Source organism: Chiloscyllium punctatum, chromosome 18, assembly GCF_047496795.1.
Source record: "Chiloscyllium punctatum isolate Juve2018m chromosome 18, sChiPun1.3, whole genome shotgun sequence".
NCBI classification, from domain to species: Eukaryota; Metazoa; Chordata; class Chondrichthyes; order Orectolobiformes; family Hemiscylliidae; genus Chiloscyllium; species Chiloscyllium punctatum.
Window position 1 is genome coordinate 91,013,395 of NC_092756.1, and position 14,782 is coordinate 91,028,176.

Sequence of the window (14,782 nt, forward strand, 5' to 3'; positions counted from 1 at the left end):
AATGAGCCGAATGCTGGCAAATGGGAGTTAAGTAATTTAGGATATCTGGCCAGTATGAATACGTTGGACCAAAGGGTCTTCTTCCCTGCTCTATGACTCGATGTGTATTGTTAATTGCAGCCAATGAAAACTGGGCTTCCTGTCAACCAATCAGCATCACCTAGCCTCCGCCACTGAGGATACCACACCATGCTCCTATTAGCCAATCGGGGGTGCCAGATTTCAGCCAATGAAGATGCATCCATGCGCATCCCCCAGCCAATCAGATATGACAAGTCACCCATTCAACACCTGACTGCGAATGCGAGCCAATCATTGAGCTGGGCTGCCGTTGTCGCGGTAACCGGAGTGGGCGGGGCTGACCTTAGGGGGGTGTCGGTGGCGGGAGATTGAGGGGAGAAGCGGCGCGAGCGAGAGTCTGAGGTAAAGGTGTTGGAGCCTGAGGCCTAACCCACGGCAGAGGTCCGTAGGCTCACCGCGGCCTTTGTTTAAAATCTGCGAGGAGCTGGAAGCCCATTTAGGGGGAAAGAGAGAAAAAAGGGGAGGCGGGTCAGAAATTAAAGCCCCGGTTTTTGGTGAATGTTCTTCCCTCCACCCCAAAGGGACAGCTTTCCCTTCGCACACGGTCAGGGACCAGCAGCGGTGATCCGTCAGACCCTCCCGGGTTCGGGACTTAACAGACTGAGCCTCGGATGAGCCTGAGGTGTGTGGTCCTGCAGAGCACAGCCCCGAAACTCCCACTCCCCTCAGTACAGTAATTCCCCCAGTGCTCCCCCCCCCCCCCCCCGGTAATCCACTCGACCCCCTTCCCAGGGTTACCCTCTGTCTGAATGCTCACCCTCCTTCTCCTCACCTGGTCTCTTCGCCCACCCCACATGTCTAACCCCCCTCCTCCTTGTCTAGTTCCCCCCACCCCTGTCGCTCACCCCCACACCCCATCCCTGTCTAACCCCCCTGTCCTTGCCTCGCCCCCCCCATCCCTGCCTAACCCCCCCCCTCCGTCCCTGCCTAACCCCCCCCCCGTCCCTGCCTAACCCCCCCCCCTCCGTCCCTGCCTAACCCCCCCCCCCGTCCCTGCCTAACCCCCCCCCCGTCCCTGCCTAACCCCCCCCCCCCTCTGTCCCTGCCTAACCCCCCCCCTCTGTCCCTGCCTAACCCCCCCCCCCGTCCCTGCCTAACCCCCCCCCCTCCGTCCCTGCCTAACCCCCCCCCCTCCGTCCCTGCCTAACCCCCCCCCTCCGTCCCTGCCTAACCCCCCCCCCCCCTCCGTCCCTGCCTAACCCCCCCCCCCCTCCGTCCCTGCCTAACCCCCCCCCCCCTCCGTCCCTGCCTAACCCCCCCCCCCTCCGTCCCTGCCTAACCCCCCCCCCTCCGTCCCTGCCTAACCCCCCCCCTCCGTCCCTGCCTAACCCCCCCCCCCCTCCGTCCCTGCCTAACCCCCCCCCCTCCGTCCCTGCCTAACCCCCCCCCTCCGTCCCTGCCTAACCCCCCCCCCTCCGTCCCTGCCTAACCCCCCCCCTCCGTCCCTGCCTAACCCCCCCCCTCTGTCCCTGCCTAACCCCCCCCCTCCGTCCCTGCCTAACCCCCCCCCCTCCGTCCCTGCCTAACCCCCCCCCCTCCGTCCCTGCCTAACCCCCCCCTCCGTCCCTGCCTAACCCCCCCCCCTCCGTCCCTGCCTAACCCCCCCCCTCCGTCCCTGCCTAACCCCCCCCCCTCCGTCCCTGCCTAACCCCCCCCCTCCGTCCCTGCCTAACCCCCCCCCCTCCGTCCCTGCCTAACCCCCCCCCCTCCGTCCCTGCCTAACCCCCCCCCCCTCCGTCCCTGCCTAACCCCCCCCCCTCCGTCCCTGCCTAACCCCCCCCCCTCCGTCCCTGCCTAACCCCCCCCCCCCCTCCGTCCCTGCCTAACCCCCCCCCCTCCGTCCCTGCCTAACCCCCCCCCCCTCCGTCCCTGCCTAACCCCCCCCCCCTCCGTCCCTGCCTAACCCCCCCCCCCTCCGTCCCTGCCTAACCCCCCCCCCTCCGTCCCTGCCTAACCCCCCCCCCTCCGTCCCTGCCTAACCCCCCCCCCCCTCCGTCCCTGCCTAACCCCCCCACCCTCCGTCCCTGCCTAACCCCCCCCCGCCGTCCCTGCCTAACCCCCCCCGTCCGCCCCGCCCCCCTCCCCTCCCCCCCGTCCGCCCCGCCCCCCTCCCCTCCCCCCCGTCCGCCCCGCCCCCCTCCCTCCCCCCCTCCCCTCCCCCCCTCCCCTCCCCCCCCCCCTCCCCTCCCCCTCCCTCTCCCCTCCCCTCCCCTCCCCCTCCTCTCCCCCTCCCCCTCCCCTCCCCCTCCTCTCCCCCTCCCCTGCCTCCCCCCTCCCCCCTCCCTCCCTCCCCCCTCCCTCCCTCCCCCCTCCCTCCCCCCTCCCTCCCTCCCCCCCCCCTCCCCCCCCCTCCCTCCCCCCTCCCTCCCCCCTCCCTCCCCCCTCCCTCCCCCCTCCCTCCCCCCCTCCCCCCTCCCTCCCCCCCTCCCCCCCTCCCCCCCTCCCCTGCCTCCCCCCTTCCCCTGCCTCCCCCCTCCCTCGCCTCCTCCCCCCCCTCCCCCCCCTCCCCTGCCTCCCCCCCCTCCCCCCTTCCCCCCCCCCTCCCCCGCCTCCCCCCCCTCCCCCCCCTCCCCTGCCTCCCCCCCCCTCCCCTGCCTCTCCCCCCCCTCCCCCCTTCCCCCCCCCTCCCCCCTTCCCCCCCTCCCCCCTTCCCCCCCCCTCCCCCCTTCCCCCCCCTCCCCTCCTCCCCACCCCCCCTCCCCTCCCCCCCTCCCCCCCTCCCCCCTCCCCCCTCCCCCCCCCCTCCCCCTCCCCCCTCCCCTCCCCTCCCCCTCCCCCCTCCCCTCCCCCCTCCCCTCCCCCTCCCCCCTCCCCTCCCCTCCCCCTCCCCCCTCCCCTCCCCCTCCCCCCTCCCCTCCCCTCCCCCCTCCCCCCTCCCCTCCCCCCTCCCCTCCCCCTCCCCCCTCCCCTCCCCCTCCCCCCTCCCCCCTCCCCTCCCCCTCCCCTCCCCCTCCCCCCTCCCCTCCCCCTCCCCTGCCTAACCCCCCCCCCCGTCCCTGCCTAACCCCCCCCCCCCCGTCCCTGCCTAACCCCCCCCCGTCCCTGCCTAACCCCCCCCCCTCCACCCACTGTTTCTGTCTAACCCCCACCTCACACTTTGAAGATTTTGTTTACAGTCAATCTGTTCAGCCATGAAGAAGGATTACACCTGAAATGTTGATTTCTCCGCTCTTGATGCAGCCTGGTTTGCAATATCCTTCCAGCCTCCTCCTTGTCTACCAGGCATGTTGTTGCATCTCTGGAGGATGTGGAACTTGGACCTTCTCGTCTAGAGGTCAGGGCATTATCACTGCAGCATGAGGGCTTCCGAATCTCCTTTCTGTGCTTACCAGTCACAGTTATCTAATAAGTCTCAGTCTTTTGTTTTCAAATCTTTCCATTTCTTCATCTGTGAATGAGCTGCATGTCATGGTAGCTTTAGTTGGGAAAGGAATGCGTCCTGGGACTCAAGGGTAACACATTGTTTTTCTGTAATGCCATAATTATTTGAGGATTAAAGAAATAAACTTGCGTAGATCTTCTATAACTTAAGGGTGTCCCAAACTGCTTTACAGTGAAATACTTTTGAAATGAAATTGCCATTGTAAATATAACATCTATTTGTGCACAGCTAAGGCCTTACAAACAGCAGTAAATTACGAGATTGTCTTTTTTGGGTGTAATTTGAAGCATGAGGGTTGACCAGGACACTAGGATTTCAACACTTTGATTAACACTGTTGTATATCTCTCAGTTGATTGTCTTGAAGATAGGCTGGAGTATTTGGACTTGCTTCCAGTGGAGTTTAGATGAGTGAGGGATAACTTGATTGAAGTGTATGAGATTCTGAATAACTGACAAGCTGGAGGTGCAAATAATGTTTCCTTTTGTTGGTCAGATCAGAACTGGAGACACTTGAAATTATGGGGTCACCCTTTCAGGGCAGATGAGAAGAATTCTTTTTCTCAGGGATGCAACTTGAGAAATCTCTACCTCGTTAAATATGTTTACGATAAGTGGATGGATTCTTGTTAGACAAGAGAATCAAGGTTATCAGAGGTAGATGTCAATGTAGAATTGAAAACAAGCAGATTAAACACGATCATAATGAATGGTGGAATAGGCTCAAAGGGCAGAATGGTCTACGTCTGCACCTATTTTGCATGTTAAAATGGTGCCTCTGCTTAAAATCTGAAAGCTGGCATCTCTGACAATGCACCACTCCCTCAGTACTGCAGTGGGAATGTGGTCTGAAGGAAGCTTGAGCTTACAAAATTCTGACTTGGGAAAGAGTGCTACTTGGTCACAGTTGCTGTTGAATAGAGCAAAATGGAACAGAAAGCAAGAACCATGCCCAGCTATGACCTGTGGTTATTCTACAGCAATGTGGTAAATGTAAACTTGGGACATGAATGCAGTATCAAGACAAAGTCTGTACAAGAATACAATTGCACATATTGTATTTGTAATGTCATACAGTATGGAAACAGACCCTTTGGTCCAACTAGTCCACACCGACCATGTTCCATATGGGTTTGGCCCATATCCCTCTAAACCTGATCCAAATGTCTTTTCAATGTTGTAACTATACCTGCATCCACCACTTCCTCTGACAGTTCATTCCACATATGAACTACTTTCTGTGTAAACAAAATGTTGTTCATATCCTTTTTAAACTCTGTAAGGTCACCCCTCAACCTCCTGTACTCCAGTGATAGAAGTCCCAGTCTATCGAGCCCATCTTTATAACTCAAGCAACATTCTAGTAAATCTTTTCTGAATCCCCTCCAATTTAATATCCTTCCTATAGCAGGGTGACCAGAACTGTATATAGTTCTCCAGAAGAAGCCTCTCAAATGTTCTCAACATGACATCCTAGATTTGAAGACTCTAAGTAATGAAAGCAAGTGTGCTAAATGCCACCTTAACCACTGTGTACCTCTGACACAAATTTCAAAGAATTACATTCCTGAACTCCTAAGTTTCTCTGTTCTACAACATTACCCAAGGCCCTACCATTAATTGTATAAGTCCTGTCCTTGTTTGTTTTACCAAAGTGCAATACCTCCCATTTATCCAAATAAAACTCCCATGTTTGACTCCTCAGTCCATTGACTCAATTGATCAATATCTGTTTGTACACTTACACAGTCCACTACACCACCGATTTTGGTGTCATCTGCAAACTTACTAACCTTGTCTCCCAAATTCTCATCCAAAATGTTTACATAAATAACCAACAAAAGTGGACCCACTACCAATCCCTGTGGAACCCTGCTGGTCACTGGCCTTTAGTCCAAAAAACATCCTTCCACCATCACCCTGTGTCTTTGACCATCGAGCCAATTTTGTATCCAATTATCAAGCTCTCCCTGAATCACATGTTATGCTGTATCATCAATGGAGTCCTTTATCTCATAGCAAGTCATTTGAGATGACTTGAAAGCAAGCCTTTAGTTATTTGGGGAAGCCCAAACTCAGTCTGTGATTTATGCGTTTGGTCAAGTATGGGTGGGTTGTCAGTTTAGGAAATGTATATTTGGGCATATTTTTGTACAGATTTTGTATGTACGAGTGAGACTATGGTAACTATGTTAATCAGTCACTGCTCCTCCATGTAATCATTTCCTTCAGAAATCGCCATTAGAACAATCCCAGTGCTTTACACGGCCTGTTGTTCACGTCTGAAAAGATACAAGTAATTATTGTATCTTCAATTCTGTGAAAATCATGAATATGTTTTAAGGGCACAAATATAACTTAATATTGATTGGTGAGTGAGTAATACCGATTTGTTGTGGCATTGTCCTAGAGAAAGCAATGGGAGCTATAGGGACCCCAAGCTCTTAGATTTGAACTCTTGGCTTTTTTTGCAAAGGATGGTTCCAGTCAATAAATGTTACTTCTAACCTTAAGTTGGTTCTTAGTGTGACTGTTGGCACACTTAGGATTATTGAGCAAGTTGCTCTATCACAGCAGCACAGCAAACATCAGATGTTTTTATTCTTTTGTGGGATGTGGACGTTGCTGATGAGGCATCCTTAATTGTCTTTGTAATGAGTGGTATGCTGGGTCATTTCAGTGTGATTTAGGCCAAACCAATCAACGATATCTGGTTTTCTTGCCTAAGGAACATTAATGAATCACATGAGGTTTTACACTTGGTGGCAATTTCATTGTCACCATTACTGAATCTAGCCTTAAATCCTTCAATGAATTCAGATTTGTTAACTGAATTTAAATTCCACCAGCTGCTATGATGGAATTTGAGCCCATATGCAAACAGAATTTTTAAAAATCCAAACCTCCACAGTTCTGAAAAAGCGTCACTGGACCCAAAACATTAACTCTGCAATCTGTCCAGAGATGCTTCCAGACCAGCTGAGTTTTACCAGCAATTTGTTTTTTTTCCAAACAGAAATGGGCTGGGGCTCTGCATTTATTCTCTCTCCTGCACCATCTGCTCCCCTTCCTACAGTATATGGTGTTGGATGGCAGCATTCTGCAGTACTGGAAGTCTGAAATAAAATGAAAATATGCTGCTAAATTTTCAGAACAATGACTTTCAACAGAACTGAGGAAATATACAAATATAAAAGTTTGTCAGTGGAAGAATCTGATAGGAAAATCACTTCTGCAGGGTAGCTGAGATGTATTCTATTCCTGTGTCAAGATTGCAACGTAACCAAATGGCTCAGGTTGTACTTACAAAATTGCTGTTCAGGGTAAACATATCACATTTAGAAATATAAGCAGTTACCACTCTTTTCTCCAGTTATGCTTGTTTGAAATTAGCATTCTTGTGTTTGTTCTGAGGACTGCAATATGAAGTCAGTGATTTGACAATTCGGTGCCCCTTTTATTAATGTAAGTCTTTGTGCTTATGCAGGCTAGAACATCAAGATGAAGCATACTACATTAGAACAGTGACAACACTTCAATGAGCATAATTGGCTGTAAGACACTTTGGTCAGGAATGGCAGTATATAAATGCAACATCTTTTTAATGCACCCGATGGCAATGGAGCTCAATGAGATAACCAGTAATGTACTTTGATTTTAACAGAAAAAAATGCAGTCTGCAAGCAATAAGGCACCTGGTGGCACTGTCGATGGAAATCGGGCACAGGCAAAGAGGCTCCGTGGAGATTGGGATGATGATGGCCCATCGCAGTTTGAAGAGGAGCTGGCATATCTTGATGAAGTGGAGGCAGAAATGGCAGTGGATGCCAAGGAAATGCAAACATCACATGATATGGTTCCAATTGGTAGGTGGCAGATTGCTTTTGATGTGAATAATTGGAGTCTGGCAGAGAGGCTGGGACTGGAACCTGGACTTTCTGGCCTAGAGATTAGAGAAACTATCACTGCACTACCAGAGCCTAACTGGGGGTAAGAGATGGATTGCAATGATTAATTAATAACTATTACTGTATCGTGTGCTAACTAGGATGGTTGAAGTTTAGCGAAATGGGTGCTTTTTCATATCTAACCACTCCTACAAATGGGGAATGATGTTTGATTTTAAAATATTTTTCTTTTCATTTTCCACCTCTCTTCTGAACGCCAACACTTTCTGACATAGCTTCCTGAGCATTGACAGATCCTCCTTTACCCAAGTGTCTTCTAGAAATATAAGCTTCAATAAAGATCATTTGATTGTAGGGTGTGAGTGGGTGGTGTCCTCCTCTGAACTGTGTAAATTTTCTGAGTGGTACAGAATCAAGTTCATCGATAGAAATGCTGTCTGAGCTAATCACCGGCTCTAATTGTAGAAGTCTTCCTGTTCCCTTTGTTGAAATCAGATACCACATCACAGAGGAGATGTTGGAATTGGGACCGTCACCTGATTTGGAGTCTCGGGTTGATCACACAATCCACTGCAGATGACCTCTGGATTCAGTGGTCAACAGATCCCAAATCCCTTATATTTGAACTCTAATTTAATAAAAATGTTTCAAGGGAAGTTAAAATTGCTGGAAAGCCAGCACTTTTTATCCATCCCTATTTGCCTTGGAGCTGGAGCCGTTTCATAATTGCATGACTGTGGGTGTGGAGGCATACCAAGTTAAGGAAAGCAAATATTCTTCCATAAAGGATATTAGTTAACAAAATGGATTTTATTCTGGATTAGTGGTGCTGGAAGAGCACAGCAGTTCAGGCAGCATCTGAGGAGCTTCGAAATCGACGTTTCGGGCAAAAGCCCTTCATCAGGAATAAAGGCAGTGAGCCTGAAGCGTGAAGAGATAAGCTAAAGGAGGGTGGGGGTGGGGAGAAAGTAGCATAGAGTACAATGGGTGAGTGGGGGAGGGGATGAAGGTGATAGGTCAAGGAGGAGAGGGTGGAGTGGATAGGTGGAAAAGAAGACAGGCAGGTAGGTCAAGTCCGGACAAGTTATGGGGACAGTTACTGAACTGGAAGTTTAGAACTAGGGTGAGGTGGGGGAAGGGGAAATGAGGAAACTGTTGAAGTCCACATTGATGCCCTGGGGTTGAAGTGTTCCGAGGCGGAAGATGAGGCTTTCTTCCTCCAGGCGTCTGGTGGTGAGGGAGTGGCGGTGAAGGAGGCCCAGGACCTCCATGTCCTCGGCAGAGTGGGAGGAGGAGTTGAAATGTTGGGCCACAAGGCGGTGTGGTTGATTGGTGCGGGTGTCCCGGAGATGTTCCCTAAAGCGTTCTGCTAGGAGGCGCTCAGTCTCCCCAATGTAGAGGAGACTGCATCGGGAGCAACAGATGCAATAAATGATATTAGTGGATGTGCAAGTAAAACTTCGATGGATATGGAAGGCTCCTTTAGGGCCTTGGATAGAGGTGAGGGAGGAGGTGTGGGCGCAGGTTTTACAGTTCCTGCGGTGGCAGGGGAAAGTGCCAGGATTGGAGGGTGGGTTGTTTGGGGGCGTGGACCTGACCAGGTAGTCGCGGAGGGAACGGTCTTTGTGGAAGGCGGAAAGGGGTGGGGAGGGAAATATATCCCTGGTAGTGGGGTCTGTTTGGAGGTGGCGTAAATGTCGGCGGATGATTTGGTTTATGCGAAGGTTGGTAGGGTGGAAGGTGAGCACCAGGGGCGTTCTGTCCTTGTTACGGTTGGAGGGGTGAGGGCGGAGGTGCGGGATGTAGACGAGATGCGTTGGAGGGCATCTTTAACCACGTGGGAAGGGAAATTGCGGTCTCTAAAGAAGGAGGCCATCTGGCGTGTTTTGTGGTGGAACTGGTCCTCCTGGGAGCAGATCCGGTGGAGGCGGAGGAATTGGGAATATGGGATGACATTTTTGCAAGAGGTAGGGTGGGAAGAGGTGTAATCCAGGTAGCTGTGGGAGTCGGTGGGTTTGTAAAAAAATTTCAGTGTCAAGTTGGTCGTCATTAATGGAGATGGAGAGGTCCAGGAAGGGGAGGGAGGTGTCAGAGATGGTCCAGGTAAATTTAAGGTCAGGGTGGGATGTGTTGGTGAAGTTGATGAATTACTCAACCTCCTCGTGGGAGCACGAGGTGGCGCCAATGCAGTCATCAATGTAGCGGAGGAAGAGGTGGGGAGTGGTGCCGGTGAAATTACGGAAGATCGACTGCTCTACGTAGCCAACAAAGAGACAGGCATAGCTGGGGCCCATACGTGTGCCCATGGCTACCCCTTTGGTCTGGAGGAAGTGGGAGGATTCAAAGGAGAAATTGTTAAGGGTGCGGATCATTTCGGCCAAACGAATGAGTGTCGGTGGAAGGGTACTGTTGGGGACGTCTGGAGAGGAAAAAACGGAGGGCTTGGAGGCCCTGGTCATGGCGGATGGAGGTGTAGAGGGATTGGATATCCATGGTGAAGATGAGGCGTTGGGGGCCGGGGAAACGGAAGTCTTGGAGGAGGTGGGGGGTGTGGGTGGTGTCTCGAACGTATGTGGGGAGTTCCTGGAATAGGGGGGATAGGACAGTGTCGAGGTAGGTAGAGATGAGTTCAGTGGAACAGGAGCCTGCTGAGACAATGGGTCGGCTGGGGTGGTCAGGATTGTGGATCTTGGGAAGGAGGTAGAACCAGGCAGTGCAGGGTTCCCGGACTATGAGGTTGGAAGCTGTGGGTGGGAGATCTCCAGAGGTGATGAGGTTCTGTATGGTCTGGGAAATGATGGTTTGGTGATGGGGGGTGGGGTCATGGTCGAGGGGGCAGTAGGAAGAGGTGTCCTCGAGTTGACGTTTGGCTTCAGCGATGTAGAGGTCAGTGCGCCAGATTACTACTGCGCCCCCTTTATCCGCTGGCTTGATGGTGAGGTTGGGATTGGAGGGCTGCGCGTTGTGAGGGTGAGAGGTTGGAGTGGGGGAGGGAGGTAGACAGGTTGAGGCGGTTAATGTCCCGGCGACAGTTGGAAATGAAGAGGTGGATGCAGTGTGTTTGAGGTGGGTGAAGGGGTCCTCGGAAGGTGGGCGGGAGTCCTGATTGTGAAAATCAGCTCGGAGGCGGAGGCGACGGAAGAATTGTTCGACATCACGGCGTGTATTAAATTCATTGACGCGTGGACGGAGGGGGATGAAGTTGAGTCCTTTGCTGAGGACTGATCGTTCGTCCTCAGTGAGGGGGAGGTCTGGGGGGATGGTGAAAACTCGGCAGGGCTGGGAGCTGGGATCTGGGATCTGGTGTGGGTGTAGAGCTGGGAGTGGGGGCGGAACCTGTAACTGGAGTGGGTGTGATGGTGGGGGGAATGGGGGTGGAGTCATGAGCAGGGGTAGTGTTCCCCTTGGGGTTCTGGGGGGGGTGGGGATAGTGACAGTGGGCTCTGTGGGGGGCATGTCAGCAGAATGCAGGTGAGTGGCGCTGGTGGGGGCGGAAGTGGTGGTGACCATGGCAGTAGGGGTGTCTCTTTGTTGGCTACGTAGAGCAGTTGATCTTCTGTAATTACACCGGCACCACTCCCCACCTCTTCCTCCGCTACATTGATGACTGCATTGGCCCCACCTCGTGCTCCCGTGAGGAGGTTGAGCAATTCATCAACTTCACCAACACGTTCCACCCTGACCTTAAATTTAGCTGGACCATCTCTGACACCTCCCTTCCCTTCCTGGACCTCTCCATCTCCATTAATGACGACCGACTTGACACTGACATTTTTTACAAACCCACCGACTCCCACAGCTACCTGGATTACACCTCTTCCCACCCTACCTCTTGCAAAAATGCCATCCCGTATTCCCAATTCCTCCGTCTCCGCCGGATCTGCTCCCAGGAGGACCAGTTCCACCACAGAACACACCAGATGGCCTCCTTCTTTAGAGACCGCAATTTCCCTTCCCACGTGGTTAAAAATGCCCTCCAACGCATCTTGTCTACATCCTGCACCTCCGCCCTCAGACCCCACCCATCCAACCGTAACAAGGACAGAACGCCCCTGGTGCTCACCTTCCACCCTACCAACCTTCGCATAAACCAAATCATCTGCCGACATTTCTGCCACCTCCAAACAGACCCCACTACCAGGGATATATTTCCCTCCCCACCCCTTTCCGCCTTCCACAAAGACCGTTCCCTCCGCGACTACCTGGTCAGGTCCACGCCCCCAAACAACCCACCCTCCAATCCTGGCACTTTCCCCTGCCACCGCAGGAACTGTAAAACCTGCGCCCACACCTCCTCCCTCACCTCTATCCAAGGCGCTAAAGGAGCCTTCCACATCTATCAAAGTTTTACTTGCACATCCACTAATATCATTTATTGTATCCGTTGCTCCCGATGCGGTCTCCTCTACATTGGGGAGACTGAGCGCCTCCTAGCAGAGCGCTTTAGGGAACATCTCCAGGACACCCGCACCAATCAACCACACTGCCCCTTGGCCCAACATTTCAACTCCTCCTCCCACTCTGCCGAGGACATGGAGGTCCTGGGCCTCCTTCACTGCCGCTCCCTCACCACCAGACGCCTGGAGGAAGAACGCCTCATCTTCCGCCTCGGATCACTTCAACAGTTTCCTCATTTCCCCTTCCCCCACCTCACCCTGGTTCTAAACTTCCAGTTCAGTCACTGTCCCCATAACTTGTCCGGACTTGTCCGACCTGCCTGTCGTCTTTTCCACCTATCCACTCCACCCTCTTCTCCTTGACCTATCACCTTCATCCCCTCCCCCACTCACCTACTATACTCTATGCTACTTTCTCCCCACCCCCACCCTCCTGTAGCTTATCTCTCCACGCTTCAGGCTCACTGCCTTTATTCCTGATGAAGGGCTTTTGCTGGAAACGTCGATTTCGAAGCTACTTGGATGCTGCCTGAACTGCTGTGCTCTTCCAGCACCACTAATCCAGAATCTGATTTCCAGCATCTACAGTCATTGTTTTTACCAAAATGGATTTTATGACAATCAGTGATAGTTTCAGTGATGGTGATCTTGAAACCAGTTTTATACTCAAGACTTTATTAATTGAATGAATCCATTTACCTGTGCTTGACCTCTAGTTTACTCGTCCAGTTCTTCTCCATTTCAAGTGACTTGCTGCCCACTATCTACTTAGTGTAGCTCAGTAGATCCTATGTGCTGATCCCATGCCGAGCTGGTGACAGAGCAACTAGATATAGAGTCCAAAGAGTCAAGCAAATTATTGTATCTTGGATGTTATTGAATCTCACTGTCTCTGAGTAATGTTGTGGCTGAATATATTCAGATGAATGGTGAATTTTCCATCACAATCTGTACTTGTGACTTGTTGATAGTGCAGAGGCTTTGAGTACTCAGGAATTGTTCTCCCCTTCTTGTCACAATGTCAAGTGCTGATTCAGTTAAGGTTTTGCTTATTGAGGACCTCCTGAATGTTGATGGTGGAGGACTCTGATGGTGGCGTAAGTGTAGTTTAAGGACAATTGTCTGCGCATGATGGTCACTACCCACCGATATGTGATGTGGATTTTATCTGCTACTTGTCAGCCCAAACCTGGAGTTTCTTAGAACCTGTAGTAACTGGCAAGAGTTTTCTTTGTTATCAGAGGAGTTGTGAATGAATTGAACACCCACGTCATTGTCAAATTTCCCCAGTCTAGAGCTTATGACCAACAAAGTTTAAACTACAGGACTTGCATCTGTTTAATGGTGCAAATTGGAAAGTGTGCTACATTACACTTGACTAGTGGATTCTTGTGTTCAACTTCAATGAAACTCACCTGGATCTGAATCGTTTGATTCTAGGTAAAAGCCTGATCCATCTGCTTTTAGCTCGAAGTTTGACTGTCCTAATGTATTTCCATCTCTATTGTTGTGTAGTTCGCAACCAGAAGAAAGGATTTTTGACAGAAAATTTTGCTCAGCATCCTAGGTCAGAGAGTTCCAAAAAAGTGGATGTGAGATTTATAGTTTAACAAGCTAAGCCATCAAATGACTTAATTATTTTTTGATGCTTGCGAAACAACTTTGGTCACTAGGCATCAGTATTTTAAGCACCTTTAACCTCAGTTTATATATTGCAGTCATGTAAATATGCTTTGTATAAAGAAACCATCCCCCCCGATTTAAAAAGTGTTTTTTTCCAAATTATTTCTTTCAGAATAAATCTAAAAATATAACCCTAAAATAATTTTTCACTGCAGCTTTAATGACTCATTTTACTGTGGGCTTTGTTATAATTAATATCAATCTTCTACACTCAGAAGATAAACGCATCTTCAGTCCCTCTCAGGCAGGTTGTCCTCTTGACCGGTCGAGAGGATAATGCATGAATACAAATAGCTTCCAGTGCCACTTGAGTTCAGATCTGTGGGGCGGACTGCAGAATTCAGCTGGTTCACTCTTTGGGCCAGAAGTAACAATAAATTGGTCAGGCTTTCCTTTTTCCTGCGACTGAATGTTGTTAAAGGCAGACACTGAATGGTATGATGAAAGGATTCAGGGTTAATTATGTTAGCCTTTGTGATCTGATAGTTCATTGTAATTCAATATAAGGGCTTATATCTGAAAAATAATCACTTGGGCAAGGTATCAAAAGTGGTTTCGACCCTGAGTGCGTAAGTGGTACCTTCAAAGAAGAGGGAAGAAAATTGAAAGATTGAAAATTGTTTAAGGTCACAAATTGTGGCAGATGAATTTGAGCTGGTTGCCAGTGTTCTCCAGTGAAATTTATACAACACTAGGGGGAATAAAATGGATAAATTTCTTTTAAACTGTGCCCTGTATTTTGGTTATTTTGCTTATCTGGTGGCTGAGTACAAATTGTTTAATTGTGGATCATCTATCATGCTAAAAGGTGTCTCTTTTTTTTCCCCCTTTCAGGAAATTTGTTTTCTTCCAAGGTTACGAACAACAAGTGGCAGCGTCCCCCTGTACCCAAAATTGACCCACAGGTAGATAATATCGCCTTCCAGCAGGTGGAGCTGGAGTACTATGTAGGTAAGTGGTGGGACTGAGAATTGGTGAAGATTAGGATTATGTTGGCAGCAGACCACCACTACCACTATTGAACTTTGTGACAAAGTATCAAAATTTTACCCAAAAGCTTTTGAGGCCAAGTGGTTAAGTGAACATTTTAAAACTGAGATGGGTGGGTAATTGTCAGACAAGGTTGTGTTACAGAATCTGTTTTTTGGAGAAAGTTTAACGGGGTGAAGGAGCTGGGACGCAGATAACACAGTTTAATTGAGTGATGGAATGAGTACAATGGGTTGAGTGGCCTCAAGTTTAATCATAGATGGTTCTTTTGTAACCATCAGAAAAAGTTGAGGAAAAAAGGTTATTTGGTCTGTCAAGCTTAACCCTATAATATTTCAAGTT

The 14,782-nt window shown here is 50.8% G+C and overlaps 1 protein-coding gene across 7 annotated transcripts in view; it reads left to right on the forward strand.

Moving 5' to 3' along the window:
- The first annotated feature begins 372 nt into the window (after positions 1 to 372).
- Positions 373 to 14,782, forward strand: part of pold1 (polymerase (DNA directed), delta 1, catalytic subunit) — a 111,102-nt gene continuing 96,692 nt past the window's right edge. Inside the window, exons 1-4 of one of the 7 annotated variants that reach the window (XM_072588741.1) lie at positions 483 to 703; positions 3,262 to 3,355; positions 7,127 to 7,328; positions 14,285 to 14,401. In XM_072588741.1, coding sequence (XP_072444842.1) covers positions 693 to 703; positions 3,262 to 3,355; positions 7,127 to 7,328; positions 14,285 to 14,401 — 424 coding nt within the window. In that variant the 5' untranslated portion in view covers positions 483 to 692. Of the gene's footprint in view, positions 463 to 482; positions 704 to 3,197; positions 3,356 to 6,995; positions 7,017 to 7,126; positions 7,329 to 14,284; positions 14,402 to 14,782 lie in introns of those variants that run through there. The other 6 variants (XM_072588740.1, XM_072588744.1, XM_072588742.1 and 3 more) reach the window with 6 other exon arrangements.